Source organism: Oncorhynchus tshawytscha, linkage group LG14 (assembly GCF_018296145.1).
Source record: "Oncorhynchus tshawytscha isolate Ot180627B linkage group LG14, Otsh_v2.0, whole genome shotgun sequence".
In the NCBI taxonomy this organism is placed as follows: Eukaryota; Metazoa; Chordata; class Actinopteri; order Salmoniformes; family Salmonidae; genus Oncorhynchus; species Oncorhynchus tshawytscha.
In genome coordinates, this window is record NC_056442.1 from 36,671,637 (window position 1) to 36,693,550 (window position 21,914).

Genomic DNA, 21,914 nt, shown 5'->3' on the forward strand with positions numbered 1-21,914 from the left:
TTGTTCTCAACTGGCCTACCTGGTTAAATAAAGGTGAAATAAAAAATAATTTAAAAAAAAGCCTAGCATAGCATTATGACTAGCTAGCAGCAGGCAACCTGGTCACGAAAATCAGAAAGGCAATCAAATGAAATCGTTTACCTTTTGATGAGCTTCGGATGTTTTCACTCACGAGACTCCCAGTTAGATAGCAAATGTCCCTTTTTTCCAAAAATATTATTTTTGTAGGCAAAATAGCTCCGTTTGTTCTTCACGTTTGGCTGAGAAATCTACCGGAAATTGAGGTCACTACAACGCCGAAAAATATTCCAAATTAGCTCCATAATATCGACAGAAACATGGCAAACGTTGTTTATAATCAATCCTCAATGTGTTTTTCAAATTTACGGTTGTGAGTGAAATAAAGCAGGGCATTCTAACAGAGATTTGTTTTTACTTGGACACTGGTTGGCCAAACGTTAAATCCTAATTTGACTTTGGTGCAGGTCCGGTTGGTCTTCACATTACCGTCTCTGGTAAACGCACACTATATCTAATAAAATAAAAGTGTATTCGTCACATGCACACGATACAGAAGGTGTAAACGGTACCGTGAAATGGTTACTTGGATGGTAGAGTCTTTTTTTGTTTAGGCATCTAGCTAGCTAAACAATGAACCATAATTCCAACTCATAACATTACTACCCTACATGACTCTATAGTTAGCTAAAGCTTACCAACTACTTTCAATGTTAGTTAGTTAGATAACATTAGGCTAAAACTAGCAATGCAAATGGCTCTGAGATACCAATATTACTACACAGATCATACACGTAATGTTAGCTAGCGAGTCAGCCAGTTAATGTTAGCTAGCTAGCTAACAATACACTTTAACTGAATGACTTCATCACAAAATTAGAAACGTATCATATCTGAATATGTAGCTAGACTGTCTTACTCGTGTACATGGTTGAACGCTTCTCCCTCTCTGTTACAGATGCCATTGTTGCCCTTGGTTTTAAAATGTAATCCGGAGGCAGGTGTTGTATACAACAGCCTTCTTTGTATTCTCTTTTCGACTCCCTCCGCATAGTTGCAACCAAATGCCAGAATTTTCTCAATTTCCTTAGCTATCATACTCTGTTTCCACCGGCATTCCAATGATTTCAAAACTCAGTCCTCCAGAAAGTGGAGAGCATTAGCAACACTTTTGCAGTTCTTCGTGATATCTTTTTTATTGGGAACAAAATAATCTAAAACACAACCAATACGAATGGCAAATGCATCCAACAAATGTGTAGAGTCACAAACTTGATGTAGGTATTGCATGCTGTGAATATGGGACCAAATGCGTAACTTTTCGACTAGTTTAATACACATATGAAGTGAATTCTTTTCCAATACTTTTGGTCCCCTAAAATGGGGGGACTATTTAAAAAAATATGTAATTTGTTAATGGTTCACCTCATATGGATAAAAATACCCTCAAATTAAAGCTGACAGTCTGCACTTTAACCTCCTCGTCAGTGTATCATTTAAAATCCAAAGTGCTGGAGTACCGAGCCAAAATAACAACGAAAAATGTACTGTCCCAATACTTTTGGAGCGCATTGTATGTGAATTGGTTGCTGTATGCTCCTCCCCACAATACACTTCTGGTAATTTAAGATTTTCACTTCAATGGAGATTTATAGACTGACTGCAGTAAAAATAACTCTAACACGATATTCAATGGCATGGTGAACATTCAAATTCAGAAAATCTTAACTGTTGCATTTCCTGGGCTATTCGGTTGATGTAGTTTAAAAAGAACAGGCAAACAAGTAACCAAAAGACAACAGATGGACAGAAAAACATAAGAATATAATTAAACAAAGGAGATCCATAGAGAATTACTTTTGATTGTAAAAAAATAAGATACATCTGGTCATTCACTGCACATTGGCTTTTTTTCTTAATTTGAATTATACATATTCCAAACAAACTGTAGTACACATTGTTTGAGCCATCTACTCTAAAAGCTTAGCTAAAGCCCTTGGCTTGGAGAAGTACTCTTCTCCCATACAGAAGAGGGGTAACAGTAATGGTTCCCAAGAGGGAGGGCTATAGGAGAGCTTTCTCTCTCTCTTTCTCCCTCTTTTTCTCTCTGATATTCTACCCACTTCAATCTCTATTGGCTTTCTCTTTCCATCTTGTTTTAGTTAGCATGTCACTGGCCTTCATGTCTTCTATGCTGAAATTCTGACTGACATTGAGATTGGCCATTACCATCTCCCGTGGCTTCTTCCTCCTTTGAAAATACCCCATCAGAATAAAACCTGTCTTCTTCAGCAGGCTACCAACCATTACTGACAAATGACATTTCAATGGACGAACAAAGTTGGTTAAAAGGCTAGAAGACATTACAGTGTGAAGAGTATACAAGCAGGATACTTACTTACCTATGCTCAAGGGAATGTCTGATAAGGTGTTTTGTTAAACACTAGAATAACAGAGGCCCAGAAGGTAAAATAAAGATGTGATTTATCTCTACCGAGTGGGAAGAAACAACAACAACAACAACATGAGCTCTTCAGTACCAAAGTTCTGATCCTTGTTGTCAGCTTTACTCTCATGGTGCATCAGATTTCAGTGGTGAGTGACAGACATTTCTCTATTATTGTCCAACCCATCTGTCTCTCCCTCAGACTTCATGCATCTATACGTCCATGTCAGTGGAGATGGATTTGGGTTAGCCTGCCACAGAGCTTTTCTACTGCCTTTTTTCTCAATGGGATTACATTGTGTTGTGATGTTTTCTTTCAGAGATTGCAGGTTTGGGCTACAGTATGATAGACAGCTGCATGGATAGTAAACTTCTTTCACCTTACAGGGTCCCGTGCACGTTTTGAGGACAGCTCACCTCGGATCTTGGAAGACCCCTCTGACTTGATCGTGTCCAAGGGGGAACCCGCAACCCTCAACTGCAAGGCAGAGGGGCGGCCTAACCCCACTGTGGAGTGGTACAAGGACAGGGAGCGGGTGGAAACGGACCGGGATGACCCTCGATCTCACCGAATGCTCCTTCCCAGCGGCTCCCTCTTCTTCCTGCGTATTGTCCACGGACGACGCTCCAAACCAGATGAGGGCGTCTACACCTGTGTGGCACGTAACTACCTTGGAGAGGCTGTCAGTCGAAACGCTTCACTGGAAGTAGCCAGTAAGTCTTTGTCATTTTACTTCCTGTCTCTCTGTCTCTTTGTCTCTCTCAAAGCACAACAGGTGTAGAGGACAGGCTTTCATCTGCTATCTTGAACTTCTGAAAATATGACCATTTAGAGAGACTTGTCTATTATTGTGGCCCTTAGGCTCACGTGGTCATCACTAGTTGTCACAGTCATAAACCCTGCCTATTTCTACAATTTATATATTTTTTATCTGATTTTAACCCTAACCTTAACCACACTGTAACCTTTTGCTTAACCATAAATTAAGACCAAAAATAACATTATTATTATTTTATTTTTTAAATATAACAAATTATGACTTTGTGTCTGTGGTAACTAGTGACAACTGCATCACTTGCCACTTTCTCTCTTTCTCCTTGTAAAATGTGGCAGTGTGGCGTGACCCTGGGCTGAATGCAGGTCCTTTCTGCCGTTAGGAAATGGATTAGCGGAGTGTGCTGATTAGGAAAAGGAGCGTAACAGATGAGGGAATGTCTCCTCGTTTAAAAACACAAAACAGCAATTTGCCTGCATCTTATCTTCCACCAGAGCACAGAGCCAGCCAGGCCTCCTCAGCCTCTAACTGCTCATGGCTCACTGACTTCCACAGCTCATGTTCAAAAATAGGGCCAGCTTTAGTTCAGCTTCCACACTGAGTGATATATCCACACTCATAAGCGGCAGAACCTGAAATATTAGAGAAAAACTAAAAATATTGGAGCAGAACAGCTTCCAGAGGAAAACATTTAAGCTCCACAGTTATATTGCTGTTTTTGATGATGAATTCTCCTCAGCCAGTGGAGATGTAGTCGGAGATGACAGTCCTACCAGTAAGGCTATGCATCACCTAGATGCAAGCACTCTAACGGTGACTAACTGCAGTAATGACTATTGTCCTAGGTCTGGTGCCTCTGGGTAGCTGGTGAATATGTTGATTATGATTTATTAGTACTGAATTGCTACCATGGTAACGATAGTGAAATCACTCTGAGATCAATGCAACTCCTGGCTTGGGAGTAGCTCAGAGGAAATATACATTGAATTGCTGTGGCATGTAGGCATGCCTAGAACTGACCTCTGAACCATGACACCCCACCCTGCCCTGACTGTCATGGGGATTGGCTACAGTAGAGTATTGCCTCAACAGGGTTGTTGAATTTAGATTTCTACACAGTTCATTCCTTCCACACAATCAGTCCCTTCACTGCACAAATGCATCCGAAGTGACATGTATTTCATGCTTAAATGTTTTTCGCCTTCGGGGTCCACAACTCAGGCTTCAGTATAACTAGACACTGTTGCTTAATTTGACTTCCTCAGAATAACTTTCATGTCGGGTATTGAAATACTAAACAGTCAATTATTGCTGGCTGTGTTTTTGTTGTTGGCATGAATAAGCTGTAAGCGACCAGCTGAATAGCAGGGCTGTTGAAGCGCCTAGATAATGAGATATTGTGTATGAATCCATTCACATATTCCTCCCAGAAATAGCAGTGTTCTGCTCTGTCGGTTAGCCTTTATGTAAGAAGGAGAGGAAAGCGGTATCTATTTCAAAGCCATGAATGTGAATGTCTGTCTGAGGGAGCAAACAGCCGCGTTCTTTGAGCTGGATTAAAATAAAGTAGGACAAATAAAAAATCAAACTTGCTTGAAAGGCTTTAGGGCCAGATGTCTCTCTTTCTCCTGATGGGAGGATTATGAAGGACTGACATTTTGGACTGCAGCTTGTTTCTTGGCCTCTTCTACACTACAACTCTGCCACTGGTCTCTTCTTTAAACCCTGAAGAAGAAATACAGGAGAGATGTTTTCTGTATGGACAGATATCGCAGTGGCCAAACTGTTCATTTAAACTCTCTTTATTGTTACTACAATACGTTACTCATTTTTTCTTGTCATAATCATTTACATAAAGGGTTAGAGATTTTGAATAATCAAGTTGGCTTTAACAAGTGCCTAAGGGTGAATTTGTAGGCATGAGTTGACCACTCGTCCAACCATTGAAACACAACAGGCTCAGGAGACCTGGCACTGCCTGAGTCCCTCTTTAACCTCAGTAAACACAGACAATGGCTGGATTAAATCAATCCCTCCTCTCGACAGGCGCCCACTGGCTCTATTAGCCATGACACGGCAGTAGCAGAGAGATAGGATTAGACCACCTCTAATGGGTGTACTCCTACTGTACTGAGACAAAAGAACAATGACTGACCATCAGGTCACTTTACTCTAGGACCTGCTCTCAGCTAGAACACTTTCACTTGCCTGCCAGGCTCCCATCCCATATACATCTCCATCTACATTGACATTTTAGTAAATTAGCAGACGCTCTTATCCAGAGCGACTTACAATTTGTGTGTTTATCTCAAGATGGCTAGGTAAGACGACTACATATCACATTCGTAGCAGATACATTTTCCCTCAATAAATATGTTATTAGCAAAGTCAGTGCTCGTAGGAAAGGGGAGGAGGGTGCCAGGACAGAGAAGAGCTCTGACTGGGCTGAGCGGGAGCTGCCTTGCGCTGCTGTACACAGCTTGCCACTATGTCCTCTGGTTAGTGGTTTTTCGTCATAAATCTGGTTCTGCAGAGTGGTCACTAGCTGGCACAGCCACAAAGTCATAAAATCATATTTTAACCTTAACCACACCACATCTAATTTCTAACTCTAACAAATTAAGAACAAAAATCAAATTTTTGTTTTCATGCATTTTTACAATATAGACAATTTTGACTTTGCAGCTGGCTCATCTAGCGGATATCGCTCAGTTCTGTCTCAAGGGCAAGATTCATCCCAATTGAAGTCAACCTGTCCCTCCAACAACTCTGCCCAACCTCTCAACCCTGTCCCCCACGTCACCTTTAGAGTGCCCCTTCCATCCTCACCTTCTCCCTACACTCCTCCCCAATCCTGTCAACCCTACTCCATCCTGCCTTGAATGTTCAGTGAATCTGATCACTGACTGATGTTTAGTCTAGTGGTGTCCATAGTGAACTGAATGACAAGGGCCACACGATGCAAAGCAGCCTATTATTGCCATGACTACTCTCCCATCTCCCCACTTCAAAACATTAACAGATGGCCACTACGACTGCACTAAAGCTGCACTCTTGCTAAATGCTAAATATTGAGATTAATGTCACTTAAAAATACAGTGCTGAATATTCTGAGGATATTCTTAATCTCTTAATCTGTATATCCCTGAAGCATTACAATTATGAAAATAAATGGCACTGTCCCAGAATAGGAATGTAGCAGTAACAGTAAAGTATGAAAATGTATGCACTCAATGTAGTTTGCTCTGGATAAGTGTCTGCTAAATGTTTAAAATGTAAATGTAACAATTATTACGGTAGTAACCATAGAGCATAATGGTTAGTCATTTAACAACATTGTTTAAGCTGAGCTAAAGAAATTGCAGGAGGTAGATGAATATGGGCTTTATTTATCCCCAGGCCAGGACCTTAGGTGCCCTCTTCTCCACTCCTGTCACAGTAAGGTGAGGTTGGGATAGTTCAGATTCAGGATGTCCTGGTACTTACTCACCACCATTGGGAATCACAGTGTGAGTCACGTCTGGTACAAAGACTGTGCTTTGGACGTTACTTCAGGAAGTCCCCTGGCCATCTGTCTGTGTGAGAATATCAGAGGTTCCTGTGGTGCCATCATCATTTCATAAAAATATAACAGTGTGTGAATTCTGTGAAACGACTTTTAGCATGTCAGCCTTTAAAGCCTGGGTGCAGGAGGGATCGTATTAACTTCCAACAGCTTCAAAGAGTTGCTCTTGGCTGCTCGCACTGCACAGAGTTGGGGGGAAATTATCTGAGGCTACTTTCTGCTCTCTGACACTTGTTTCAAGCCCTCAAATGGCCCACATTCTGGGACTTCTATGGTTGAATGTGTGGATGAGAGTGGAGAAGTGTTTGTGTGTGTGGATTAGCTCATTGGATCTATAACCATGTCTTCTCTTCAGTTCCCTCGACATGGCTGGGTAGTGATGGTGTCTGTGCTCCTGGTCTTGTCTCCACACCGGCCCTTTACAGACGGATCTCTAAAAAGAATTCACCACTTTCAATTAGCCCTCAGCTCTCTGAAGCTTTTCAAACAAGCAGCCAGCTGAGTGGGGACTACTGAACAGACTGTTGGGAGGGGAAGGGTGTGTGCTTTGTCAGGTAATAGCTCATCCATCAATTGTCTAAAGGGGGTTCTTTAATTGTGTTGGCGTCTCCTTTTGTTGGGTTTTGGGGGCGGGTGGGACGGGAGCTCAGGGGGTTCCGTTATACCCCTGAAGGGACAGATGTTCAGGCAGCGCGTGCCTGTAAATGTTCCCTTAAACCGCCCCCCTGCCTATGTACTTAACTCACCCCAGACTGTAGGGGTGCAACTGCTACTATTTGGATGAGCTGATAGGCCTTGTGTATCTTAGATTCAGATGAGGTGGATATATTACAATCTGAGACAGAAAAAACTCCAGTTGGATGTGATGAGGAATTCTGACAAGCTTTTTAATGTTCTGAACAAGCCTTTACTTTTGAAACAAATAGGAAACAGAAATCGACTTTTCTAAAAGTTTAAATGTCACGTCAATGACAAGTCCAGTCTCAGCTGAGGAATTAAATGTGCTTCATTATAATACAGAAAAAATGCCTCCAAATGATCAAAAGTAGAGATACTGCTGCATTTGAACAGGCAGCGACTTCAGGCAGCCAGAGAGTGTGAGACAGATTGTCTCATATTGGGGGGCTGGCGAGAGGGGGGAGGTTGAGCAGACAGATCGACAGATGACCACTTCAATCATGACAGCGGATCTGAAACGCAGCCGGCTCAGCGACGGCTCAGCCACCATTTGTCTGCTTCTCAGAGATTGGAATATTCATAGCAACACGTTTCCCAAGATAATTGCAGCCTTTACAACTCAAGATAGAGGAGAGAAAGTCTCTATGCTCTAGATGGCTGTGATAAACTAAATGAGATGGTAGTCAGTCAGTCACTGTAGTTGTGAATATAAATGCCATTTTAAAAGACACAGGTAGCTGCAGTGTTGATGAGGGATCTGTCAAACACATCAGGGGATAAGTGATGGGGGTAGTGTGGTTTAGCTGGAGAGACGTCCAGTTGACAGACAGGTGATGAGTTCACTAATGTGTTTAGTATAGATTAACTGATGTTTGAGATTGGTCTAATTCACAGCATATTTGCAGTCCTAATTTATTTGATTGGGTGTTGATGCATTACCGTGCTAACAGATGGATAATTTGACAGGCAGGTAGATGGTCTTGGTCTGATTGTTTACTTTGTAAAATGCCAACCTAAGATATTTATAAAGGTATAAGAAGATATGTTATTCTGGAGTAGTGTGTGTTGGTCAAGGAGGAAAGGGTACATAGGAAGGGTCACCTGCAGACCCTCAGATTGTGTGTGTGCATTTTCAACACTGGAATAGTAGTGCTGCACAGGTTTCTTGAGGCCTCGGCCAGGCATCAGAGCACATACAGTTTCTTTCCTCTGTCAATCATTGCTGGGATTTAATGACAAAGGTTGCTGCCAAGTCAAGCCTCTCATCCGGTCTTCCTTTGCAGAGAAAAGGCTGCTAAACTCACTGTGTGACAGTGACATAAAGATCATGTCCCCTTTTTTAGTTCTGTCGTCGTTGTGTCACTGTCAGATTTGTAGTGTGGAGATGTGAGTTAGCATAGTTTCCAGTGTGAGGCAGAAGCATTGCATTAATGTGTGATGCCATTTTTCTCTCTGACAGGTTAAATTATTAATGTGTTTGTATTTGTTTACTCTGTGTTGGACTGAGAGATGTGCATTATTCATCCACTCTGACAGTAGAGACTGCAGACTAGGATGCGGCACAGGAAACATCAAAACACTGCACAACAAGGAAGTTGCCAGGGATTTGAACAGTCATGTACAAGCACAAAACACAATGTACTGCTTTCACCCAATCAGCTTGTTTTCCTCTCGTCTAACCTTCAAACAGAAACTCTACGTATAAAATATGCTCAAATTGATTACAAGGACAATATTTGAGATTACTCTTGTGATGACATTGACCGAATACCGCATTGGAGATGGATGTGTACTCCAATTCTGATGTATATATCTCATATAGTTTGCATTTGAAAGACAACATATTCTCAATAACATACACTACCATTCAAAAGTTTAGGGTCACTTAGAAATGTCCTTGTTTTTGAAAGAAAAGCACATTTTTTTGTCCTGAAAGCTGTTGTTCTGATTAAAGAAGCAATACAACTGGCCTTCTTTAGACTTGTTGAGTATCTGGAGCATCAACATTTGTGGGTTTGATTACAGGCTCAAAATGGCCAGAAACTAAGAACTATCTTCTGAAACTCATCAGTATATTCTTGCTCTGAAAAATGAAGGCTATTCCATGTGAGAAATTGCCAAGAAACTGAAGATCTCATACAACACTGTGTACTACTTCACAGAACAGCGCAAACTGGCTTCTTTAATCAGAACAACACTTTTCAGCTGTGCTAACATAATTTCAAAAGGGTTTTCTAATGATCAATTAGCCTTTTAAAGTGATAAACTTGGATTAGCTAACGCAACGTGCCATTGGAACACAGGAGTGATTGGTTGCTGATAATGGGCCTCTGTACGCCTATGTAGATATTCCATTAAAAATCAGCCGTTTCCAGCTACAATAGTCATTTACAATATTAACAATGTCTACACTGTATTTCTGATCAATTTGATGTTATTTTAATGGACGTATAAAGGTACTAAATTAATAGATAAAAACAATCTGCCTCTGTATTTTTCCAAATGTGTTTACCTACCAGGTCAAATAAATGTACAGTAATATGAATAGATAGACTAAACCATGTCTATGCTCTCCTCTTCCCAGTCCTGAGGGATGACTTCCGCCAGGCCCCCAGTGATGTGGTGGTCGCAGCCGGTGAGCCAGCGGTCCTGGAGTGTGTTCCCCCCCGCGGTCACCCTGAGCCCACCGTCTCCTGGAAGAGGAACAATGCCCGCGTCAGCAGCAAGGATGACCGCATCTCTGTGAGTCTCACCTATACAGTTTTTCACGGCACTGTATGACCCCTGAACTATGACCCCTAGTTTCAGCATCAAGCTCATTAGAGTTAGAAGTAAAACCCTCTAGAGTTTGCATACACTAGAGTTCCAACCCACTCAAGTTCCAACCAAACCTCACTGAGCTCAGGGCAGTTAAATCCCAAGTCAACCCAAACTGTCTCAAAGGCCATTAATATAATTAATGATGCATGCTGATGATGGTGGAATCCTTAATGATACATGCTGATGAAGGTGGAATCATAAATTATACATCCATTTGAAGTGCTGATGTCAGATGGTGGAAGTACTGCCTCTCCTCTGAAAAGCCCAAAGGCTAATACATGGAGTGATATGATGACCTGTCATCACTGTCTTGTTTTTCAGATGCGTGGGGGCAAGCTGATGATCTCCTACACCAGGAAGAGTGATGCTGGCATGTATGTGTGTGTGGGCACCAACATGGTGGGAGAGAGGGACAGTGACCCTGCTGAGTTGGTGGTGTATGGTGAGTCTCTCACACCTGTGTGCATGTGTGCGTGTGCTTGTGTGTGTGTGTGTGTGTGCATTACGCTGTCTTCAGGTGTGTAACTCTGGGTCTCTCTATGTAGAGCGTCCTGTGCTGATACGGAGGCCGGTGAACCAGGTGGTGATGGAGGAAGAAACCGTTGATTTCCTGTGTGAGGTACATGGAGACCCCGCCCCCACGATACGCTGGCGTCGAGAGGAGGGGGAGCTCCCCCGCGGGAGGTGAGGACACATTGACGGACAGGTCCACTCACTAATAAAAAATAAACTGATTGATTGATTGACATCTGAAGAGATAGACAAAACACTCAGTGACACATTGATTGATGGAGTGCTGGAGGTACAGACTGACAGAATGAGGAAAGCCCATTCACCAGGAATGCACAGGCATGTACACAGATACCTGTGCAGAGCTCATGCCCTTTTCCTCTTCCAGTCTCCGAAGTGCCCTTTTTGGTGGTGGGATAATCTTCCGCAAAATGTATTTGTTGTATAAATATTGTGTCATTGTTGTTCGGAGCCCACTACCCACAATTCGTTGTGGCGTCATCAAGTTTGCCACCCCCCTAGTTTAAATTTCAACATTTGATTAACACTTGATAACACTTGATTTTGCCTCCATCAATAATATTCGCTCCGGTTGGCTGATACACATAGCAGAGAGAGGCAGAAAGATGTAGAGAGGAGAGGCTGCATCCACGACCCTCTGACCCAACTCCACCTGTTCTTCAGTCGGGAGTTGCACATGTATGTCAGGGCAGCAGCAACACAGGCAGTCCAGACTCTAGCTAACCACCATATACTAAAATATCAACACAAGCAACTGACAGCCAGCCATATATCATGAGTTAGAAGATTATTAATATTATATAATTAAGTTATTCTTATTATTTGATATGAGCTTTGAATATAAATCATAATCAGTAAAAGAAATCACTCTAGGTCACTAGCAGATTTCCATCAATCATCAATATCAATGATCAATTGATAGCCCATCCTCTTTTTCAATGTTGTCGTGACTTTACTTTCATTAATCTGATGACTGTTATTTATCGAATCAACTAACTATGTTTAATTGTTACCTGACTTAAATTAATCATGTAACAATGCACTCATTAGGAGTTTGGGGCATCATGTGAGCGGTTGTTTAAAGAGTTACCATCTCACGAATTAACTCTAAAGGTCTTTACCTATCACATCCATAAAACAGTCAATGTATTAAATCATAACCTCTTATCATATCATCATACTGAACAGTCGTAACCTCATGCATCTGCAAAAAACCCAGCCTTACTTACTATAAAAATTGGTTTAATTATTTATTTACTAGCTAACTAAATAATAACACAGAATAAACATACCCACTTAATGCATGAGGTAAAGGTCCCTAGTGGACTGACACAATATGGTGGCTTTTTACACAACAACAAGGAGAGAGAGAGAGAAGAAGAAAGAGACACTTATCGTTGTTACATTTTTGAAACTTTTCTCACAGTACTCATATACTTTGCACACAAACCTCCAATCATTTGAAGTAAGAAATCATGAATGTATTCACTGGCCTTTCAGCGGCACGCTTGTATGGCTCTGATTGTCCGAAAGTGGTCTTCCCTTTCCCGTCTTCTACTGTTGTTCACTCTGGAAGATGCCCTTTGGAAGGTGGCTAGCCAGCCATGTCGACGGTTCCCATTGGTGATGAGAGTAGTAGAATATGGTGATTTGAGAAGAGTAGTAGGGTGGTCCCACTTAAATGCACTTTTCTAGATATTTGACGTTGAACAGCTAATTAGCCGTACCAGTGATTGTCTGGAAGGTGAGCTTCTCGCCTCTTCGCCGTGTTGATATTCAAGGTTCAAACCACTCTGGACGTGAGCTGCAGCTCTACATGCCTCTCTGGTCTGGAGGTGAGTTTATTTTCTCCACCTCGTGCTGAGGTTCAATGTTCCAACCATTTCAAATGTGTAGCTACCGCTCCATGCATTTCTGGTCTAATGTTAATTTCTCCACCAATTATTTTATGCACTCTGGCCGAAAGGGATGGCCCCGTCAGGCTGACACGCTCTTTGACCTCACTCTGGGCGTAGCTACCTACCATGCACAGTTTATAGGGGAGAGATTATCCTATGGCTCCTAAAATCACATTCCTATCTTGACAAAAAAATAATGTTCCATATTTCATATAGAACGTTAAGGATGGAGACTTCATACCTGTAGTGTGTATACTTTTCAAGTTACAGTATTTCCTTGAAAACCTTTTTAACGTCATTACAAAATAACAACCCATATGACATGATTATTCCTGAGATCACCACTGACCATTCCCCACATTCTTATATTAGAAATATGTCCCAGTATTCACTTTTAGGACGTGTTAGAGAAATCAAATCGAGTTTCGGCGGGAAGACTGTCTGGTCGACAAAGCACAATCCTTGGTGGATTTTTGGAGAGGGACAATGTAAATCATGTGTTTAGGAAACACTGTAACTAGCTTGCATACAATTTGTGATGAGCAAGTGTGTTGCAGAAATAAATAGGGCTATGCTTATTTTTTTGCTACAGAGGCATTCGGTATAATTTCAAGATATGAATTATAAAAGTAATGTTTTTTTAAGCGGTGGGTCATTTTGAGCACATGTCCTCTGAAAGGTCTGTGCATGGCCCTGGGGATGCATATGGGTTTAAAGTATATGACATATTGATTGATGCAGTGCTGGAGGTACAGACAGACTGACAGAATTAGGGAAGCTCATTCACCAGGGATACATATGGGATTAAAGTATGTGACCAAGAAAGCACAGCTACAGTAATTACTCATTTATTCATGCCTTCCCTTCCCTCAGCCAATACAAATGCATGAATTGAAGGCCAGTGAGGATGCGTTAGTTAACATGTGACGCTACGACTTGACTATGCAGTTGAAAGATCATCTGGGGGACAAAATATAAATATTTATATTATTATGATTATGCTGTAACTATGGGGAGGGGCGGTGGGTGGGTAAGAAAATAAAAATACTTTAATTACTCTAAGGTGGTCTCATGGTGGCGGAAGTGACTCACTCTGCCCATTCTGATTGGCTATTTGACCCTAATACAGTTGACTTGTAAATCTCTCTCTGAGTCAACCCTAAGTTATAGGGTTGACTCATCCTTTCTGTATTTAATTGTTTTTTTTTTATCTACAGTTTCAGATTACTTCATACAGTTACATTTTGATGGGTCAGAGGGTCAGGTACATTCAAGGTCACTTTTACATAGTTCAAGGCAGTGCTTCTCACACCTGGTCCGTCTCCAAAATCTGTCTTGCCTACTACTTACTAAAACTACATACTGTGTACTAATCGTACTACATACCATTTAGAACATACAAATGCAGTAAGCAACAAATATCATCTTACTGGGCTCATCCTAATGAGAATGTGTCGTCTAATGCACAATTGCGATGATTCCCTCCATTCGTTCATTTGAGTACAGTGCGTTCCTTATCTCATTATTAACTGATTATAAACGTGAGTCTGGAATGACGATTCTCTTCTTTAAAAGTGTGCATTGAATTCTACTAGATGAAAACCCAAAATGAGTATAACGTCCTGGCATTCTAAAGCTTACTTGAGTCTCGAAATTTCACATACTATAAAACATTCTATTTTCGCATACCTAAAATTCCTACTATTTGGAACAGAAGTATGGGTATTCTGACATGGGCCTGGTCTTTCTGTCTCGATGGTTAAATTTGTGAAAAGCTTTTTGACTCTGTGTGTCTCTGTTCCAGGTTTGAGATCCACAGTGACAACAGCCTACGTCTGACTAGGGTGAGAGGAGAGGACGGGGGAACTTACACCTGTATGTCTGAGAACAGCGTGGGCAAGACAGAGGCTTCAGCCACGCTAGAGGTTCATGGTAAGAAACAAAGATTCTCTCTCTCACTCAATCACACACACTGATATGTGTTCTCACCCTTCTCATACTGTACAGTACGGTCACACACTTATGTCCACTTCATTTGACAGTGGTCATTTAGAGTTGTCAGAGCTCTGCCCATCCATCCGTGTGTGTTGGAATACGTGTTGTCATATCAATGTATTTGTGGTGGGCTTTCTTCTCTTCAACTCCACTGACAGAAGCTTATGCTAAACCGTATGGATTACTCCCTCTGACAGCTGTTTGGGAGATGGTGCAGTTTAACACACTGCCAAAAAGCAGGACCACTATTAATAAGAAGTGTGTGTGTGTGTGTGTGTTGGCTGAGTGGGCAGCAGGGTAGACTTCATCCTCCATTGCTTTTGTCAGTCCTGATGAAATCTAAACCCTACCTCTTCAAACAATGCCTTCCCTTCCTTCTGTTCTGTGTTTCATTGACTATGTAGTAGATGTCATGTTTACATTTTACTGTAGTCAGCCATCTCATTCCGTTGTATTTCCCCCACACCATTCTGACTTTGTAGATTTTTTTCAAATACATTTTTAAAGCTAGGGGGGTTATAATATTTAATGCATTCAGTATCATCAGCACCTAATGGTTTAAAAGAGCCTGTAAACATGACTTACTGCATGGTCAGGATTCTAGTCTACTGGCCTGTTGCAGCACTCAGGCAGTGTAGTAAGTAAGCCTGTACTCTGACACAGTGACTTAATGTGTGCCAGATTAAGGCTTGGTATCAAACAAACACATCTGCTGTACTCTTATTAAAGAAGTGTGTTGAGATATGAGGTCACAAAGTTCAGACATTCACTTTGTTTGTTACCACAGAAACCCATGATTGCTGAATGCAAAATTATTCCAATGGAAAAATACCACTATTCATTTATATTGTAAAAAAAAAAAAAAAAACGAAATATTAAAAGGTAACAGAACTGCCAATACATGATCACTCTGATCATGACTCTATTTGAAGTGAACATAAACCACATTAATGTTTAGTAACATGGTTTCTCTACACGGTTCCCTGTCATAGTTACATCCCCCCTGCTGGCTGGTTAGTGATGTTAGTGTAGTGAAGTCAGTCTCTCTCTGTGGCTGTGTGTGCGTGCTCCATCTCTGATGTGGGAAGATCTGCTGTGTTCTCCCTCAGAGTGAAAATCAAGACACGACACAGATGACTCAGTTCCCTTGAGGATTTAGCCTGATCCCGTGTGTGTGTGTTGTGTGTATGAAGACAGGGAAGAAGCCTGCTGAGGAGAGCAAACAGCAGGAGAGCTCAGAATCTATGGAATTGGAGTCAATGCTGTCATTGTGCAGTCGAAGTCTATAGGAAGACAGGATGTGGTGGGATCAGAAGCAAGCTGTGGCCACAACACAACCTGACTGCCAGTTCATTTCCAATGATATCACTCCAAAGTAAACCCACAAATACCATCACAATAGTTTAAGATTGGAATTAGATTATGACTCGTCTCAGTATAAAAGATGGGCATCAATGTCTTCACTCGATAATGTGAAAATGAGAAGGCAGATTAATCAGAAAGGGAAACCATATCAACTGGCAGAGGGTTAAAGAGAGTTAAAGACAGCCGTTAAATCATGGAGTAAAAAGGGTAGTTCTATATGCTAAATGTTGAATAAATACTGTTCTGGAATTACATAGTAGATATTGATTATGCAGAGGAGGCAGGAGAAAACTGTGAATTTAAACGCTATAATTTAAAGCCTAAAATCTGAATCTTCTAACCGAGTGTCTCTGCTCTACTCTCCAGTGCCCCCACAGATCACCATTAAACCCCAGGACCAGATCTCCGCTCAGGGTTGCAGTGTCACCTTCCGCTGTGGCACCAGAGGAAACCCCTCACCTGCCATCTTCTGGAAGAAAGAAGGAAGCCAGGTAAAAATGATGACACTTCCTGACAAACAGGAAGTGAATGGTCAAGAAAGACTTCCGAAATAAAACATTTTTAAAAATGACTAATAAAATTCCAACTATGTACTGCAGAAACTACAACATACATTGTCATAGATAAATGGCACTTTAAACTGATCAACAAAGTAATGATGTTATGTCACATTTAAGTAGGGTTTTGATTTGTTTTAGCCTTATTTTGATCAGCAGCATACAAATAGTTTTCTCACCATGTTTGTTTGGTGGGCACTCATTTGATTTCTCTCAGCTTGAAACAAGCCAGGGAATTGTTCGATTTAACAATGCTTTTCACACATTTTTTTTGATTGCCCATGCTCTTAAAGAGACGTTGGCCGAGGTGAAATGAGGGAGGGAGCTCGTTTGTATTTGGCTGTGAGAGGCAACAACCAATAGGTGTTGGAAGGAATCACAGGAAATGCGTTGGCGAGGAAGTCACTGTTACCTGCAGACAGATGAAGAGAGGGGGAGGAAGGGTAGATGAGGGGAGTGACTCAGATGAGCTACATCATCTGGGAGAGGAGCTGCCTCCTTGGGAAATAGGCACAGAAACACTGTTTAAAACCTTCTATCATTATAACTTACTATAAATACCTAATGATAACATTCTGATAACAGCGGGGGAACAATCAAGATCACTTAGTCTAGATGGTTCTAGTAGAGAACATAGAGGAGTTAACCCTCAGATCCGCCAGGCAGGGGGAAGATGGCATGAGGCTCTCTGAATAAGTTTAAATGTGTTCCAGTCTATTTGATAGTTGATGTGCCTGGTCCCCTGTTTGTGAAGCGGTTTGCTGTACTTTTGGGATTATCTTGTGACCTTATAGCCCTGGTCCTCTCACTCAGTCTAAGCCTCTTAGAGGAATGAAATGGAAGGCTGTCCCTTCCCCCTATTCATGCCCATCTCCCCCTCTCATCACTCTGGCCGTGTGTAAAGCATCTGTCAGCTCACATCAAGCCAACAGACCAAACCAAAATTCTGTAGTTCTCCTGCTATTCTGTATTGTGTTGGAAAAGTGATGGCCATATAATGACTGGATACACCATCTCTCTGATTCATCACTAGCTAAGATGCAAGTTTTTCTGTGTGTGTGTGTGTGTGTAGATGCTGTTGTTTCCTGGCCAGCCCCTCTCCCAGTCCGGTCGCTACTCTGTTTCCATGAGTGGTGAGCTGTCCATCACCGACGTGCACCTGGAGGATTCTGGGTATTATATCTGCCAGGCCATCAGTGTAGCAGGAAGTGTCCTGACCAAAGCCCTGCTGGAGGTGGAAGGGGGTGAGTTTGAGGGATGGAGGGGGTTACTTTGGGACGAGGAAGGGCATATGGTACTGGGAGAAGAGCCCAGGAAAAATATTGATATTACAACACACATACCTGTATATGGATGGGAAGATAGCCTTCGACAGCTCTACATAAACACTGTCAAATAAAGTGGACATTAGTGTGTGTGACAGGACCCACTGACATAATATCCTGTCTGTTCTTCCCTCTCACCCATAGGTCCTTCAGAACGTGTTCCACCAATCATTCGTCAAGGCCCAGCCAATCAGACGTTGGGTCTGGGGTCCATTGCCCAGTTGCAGTGTCATGCGATTGGTGGACCCTCACTAAGGATCATGTGGGAAAAGGACGGGGAGAGGATTGTGGGGGGTGACCCCCGCATGACCCTGATGGAGAACGGGACACTGCAGATCACTAATGTTGAGGTACGTGTATGATGTCATGGAATAAAAATATGGCTGTGATCTGGTTGTCTTTTGATCCTCATTAATAAATTAGTATCGCACGGCTGTACAGAAATGCCTGCCATCCATCATTGTTACATTTTCCAAAACCAGAGGGCAACCAACAAATGTTATGTTCTCCTCCATTATAAGTGCCACTCTGTACCACTCTGAAATCAAGGTGAAACTGAATTTCAAACCGACCTCTCTGGCGCGATTACCTGCCTATGCAGTGTGTAATTGTAATGTTAATGAAGGGGCTTGTTTGTAAATGTAAATGTGTTCTGCTTTGATGAAAGAGCAGTCCATGGCCCTTTTGTGCTGTGGCCTCACCTGGAGGTGAGCGTGCGGAGCGGGGAGAGCAGCCTGGTTTGTGCTAATTGACTGTGGTCACGCATGATTAACGATTTCAAAGCCTTTAATTACATCTCTGGCACAACTCTCTCTCTCAGCAGTGGTGCTCAGCAAACTTGGAGCATTAACACAAGGTCCAATGCATCATTGAGGCAGGGGAAATCTGCCATGTCACTGCGCTCAATGGAACAGAAGAGATGCATTAGCTTGGCATGGAGAGAGAGAGGGAGGGAGGGGAATGGAGAGGACGAGATGTAGCGGGAGAAAGAGGGGCTAAAAATATTTAGCCTAGCGATGCCCCCTCCTAGTCTTCAATATTTCAGCAGTGGTTAAACTCAGAGTTAATCTGTCCACATACTACCAATCCATAAACCAGAGGTTGATGCTGTGGTGAATGATCAAACATGAATTTATGTTGGTTACAGTAGACTGGCACTCTGCCAGCCCAGTGTTAGTAACACCATTAGGACAGTGGAGAACATATTGCTTCTTTGTTCACTGCATATATATAATGTATATAATACAGTACTGTGGAAAGGGAGAGCAGGTAGACCAGGGGTGTCAAACTCATTCCATGGAGGGCCTAGTGTCAGCTGTTTTTTCCTTTCAATTTAGACCTAGACAGTCAGGTAAGTGGAGTGACTTACTAATAAGTGAGCTTCATTCATTAATCAAGTACAAGGGAGGAGCGAAACCGGTAGACACTCGGCCCTCCGTGGAATGAGTTAGACACCTGTGAGGTTGACCATGCACATGGGGAGATGAATCACATTTCGACTGCTGTTCTCTCAGGAGTGTTCAGCACATATGACTCCTTCTACTACTGTGGCTGAGTGATGTCTGCTTTGTGGCAAAGTGGCATTTCATAAAATATTTTAACTTTACACTTCTAAAAGTGAGGCTCAGGACGGCGGCAAAGCAGTGAACAAGGAAGCAATTAATAAGTAAAAAGAGGAGATCCGCTGAGATTTGCTCCACTCGGATTAACAAACACAGAAAGTATCTAAAGCACTGTGGTTCCAATGTTTTGGGTCCCCTCTCCTCATGAAAGGGAGCTAAAATGCACCTTTCTGTTGCTAGGATAAGGATTCGGGAATGTACACTTGTGTGGTGTCCAGCGCCACGGGCGAGTCGAGCTGGAGCGGGACACTCACCATAAGAGGTAAACACACACACACACACACACACTCACCTTGGCACCTCACAAAACCATACAAACCCCATTGGTTTCAAATGATACAGTAAATGTACATTATACTTTATGGAAACCTACTTTCCTGCTTTAGCTACAGTATTCATCACTACTATGTGTAGATAAATAGAATTGAAAAATAAACAGTCAAACTCAGACTATATCCCGGTATTCCAAGTTACCATTATCACACACAACCACTGTGTCTCATGTTATCTAATGGCATATCCCTGTTTGTGTCCCAGAGGACGGAGCCCCTGGGTCATCAGTTCCCCGGGTGTCAGAGTCCATCCAGCTGCCAGGGCCACCCCAGAAGCCTGTGGTGACGGATGTGACCAGGAATACAGTCACCCTCACCTGGCAGTCCAACCCCCACGAGGGTGGGGCCGCTGTCACCTCCTACATCATCGAGGCCTTCAGGTACGGTATGACATGCAGAGACATATTTAGAAACCGCATTGTCCCACCTCTCTTAATACATGGCTCTGCAGGGTACTATATAAATAGGGGATTTCTATTTCAATGCTGGGTACTGGGGTCTTTCTAGGTCTGTTGCTATATCAGTTGTGTCCTTGATTTGTATTCACATACAGGGATTCTCCATTTGGTTTAACATGCATGTGCAACAGTGGCAGGAAATAATGATGTTATAGGAAAACGAGCCATGGCAGATTAAATCAAATCATAAAGCATTCTGGAGCAGAGAACATAGAATCAGTTGCATGAAGAAAAAAAGCATAATTTTCCCTGTGGTCCTGGACGGCACCGACCTGGGGCTATGGAAGGAGAGACTAGCCAGAGAGCTCTTATCACAGAGGCAGAGAGGGCAGAGGCTCTGGGCAGGCAGAGCCAGACACACATACAGGCCAATAAGCTGCCTGGCACTGAGACTGACAGCACAGTTTGAGACAAGACATTCCCATGGGTAGCTGTTAGATGAAGTTTGAGGAAAGTAGCTAACAGAGCACAGTCTTTAAATAGAGCTAGCTGCTGGATGGGGACGTCTCCTATTATTCCTCCACTAACCCTCCTAGGGCTAGAGAACAGGGCTTAATGGAAGAAGAGGGATGGTTGGAGGATAGCAGAGGGCAGATTGTTACTCAGGTCTTATTTTTACCTATGAACAAATTCTTATATTCAATGACGGGAACAGTGGGTTAACTGCAGAACGTTTTATTTACCTTGTCTGCTCGGGGGTTCGATCTTGCAAACTTTCGGTTACTAGTCCAACGCCTGCCGCTCCTTACCTGCCGCCCCTTATCTGACACCTACTGTAGTTAACTTCTTATGGCTGCAGGGGCAGTATTGAATAGCTTGGATGAAAGGTGCCCAGAGTAAACAGCCTGCTCCTCAGTCCCAGTTGCTAATATAGGCATATTATTATTGGATAGAAAACACTGAAGTTTCTAAAAACTGTTTGAATGATGTCTGAGTATAACAGAACTCATATGGCAGGCAAAAACCTGAGAAGAAATCCAAACAGGAAGTGGGAAATCTGAGGTTGGTCGATTTTCAACCCAGCTCCTATTGAATACACAGTGGGATATTGGTTGTTGCACTTCCTAAGGCTTCCACTAGATGTCAAGTGTCTTCAGAAACTTGAATGAGGCTTCTAACAAAAGTATCTACTTGGACATAAATAATGGACATTATCGAAGAAATCAAACATTTGTGGAACTAGGATTCCTCGGAGTGCATTCTGTTGAAGGTCAAAAGGTAAGGGAATATTTATAATGCGATTTCTGATTTGTTGACTCTATGGTGGATCATTTTTTAAATTTTCTTAGCGCCGTTATTGCATGGTTTTCCGTAAAGTTTTTTAAAAATCTGACACAGCGGTTGCATTAACCTTTCTACTCGACAACATTCCGCTGAAAAGGCAGCGCACAAAATATATATATATTTTTTTAAATATGTAACTTTCACACATTAACAAGTCCAATACAGCAAATGAAAGATAAACATCTTGTTAATCTACACATCGTGTCCAATTTTCAAAAATGCTTTACAGCTAAAGCACAACATA

At 42.2% G+C, this 21,914-nt stretch overlaps 1 protein-coding gene across 3 annotated transcripts in view; it reads left to right on the plus strand.

Moving 5' to 3' along the window:
* The window catches only part of LOC112267134 (roundabout homolog 2), a 65,060-nt gene that overhangs the window by 31,974 nt on the left and 11,172 nt on the right, over nucleotides 1-21,914 (plus strand). For all 3 annotated transcript variants that reach the window (XM_024445246.2, XM_024445248.2, XM_024445247.2), the window contains exons 2-11: nucleotides 2,852-3,178; nucleotides 10,068-10,225; nucleotides 10,625-10,745; nucleotides 10,849-10,987; nucleotides 14,537-14,664; nucleotides 16,459-16,583; nucleotides 17,722-17,893; nucleotides 18,119-18,324; nucleotides 19,777-19,858; nucleotides 20,134-20,308. In XM_024445246.2, the coding sequence (XP_024301014.2) occupies nucleotides 2,852-3,178; nucleotides 10,068-10,225; nucleotides 10,625-10,745; nucleotides 10,849-10,987; nucleotides 14,537-14,664; nucleotides 16,459-16,583; nucleotides 17,722-17,893; nucleotides 18,119-18,324; nucleotides 19,777-19,858; nucleotides 20,134-20,308 (1,633 nt within the window). The remainder of the gene's footprint in view (nucleotides 1-2,851; nucleotides 3,179-10,067; nucleotides 10,226-10,624; nucleotides 10,746-10,848; nucleotides 10,988-14,536; nucleotides 14,665-16,458; nucleotides 16,584-17,721; nucleotides 17,894-18,118; nucleotides 18,325-19,776; nucleotides 19,859-20,133; nucleotides 20,309-21,914) is intronic.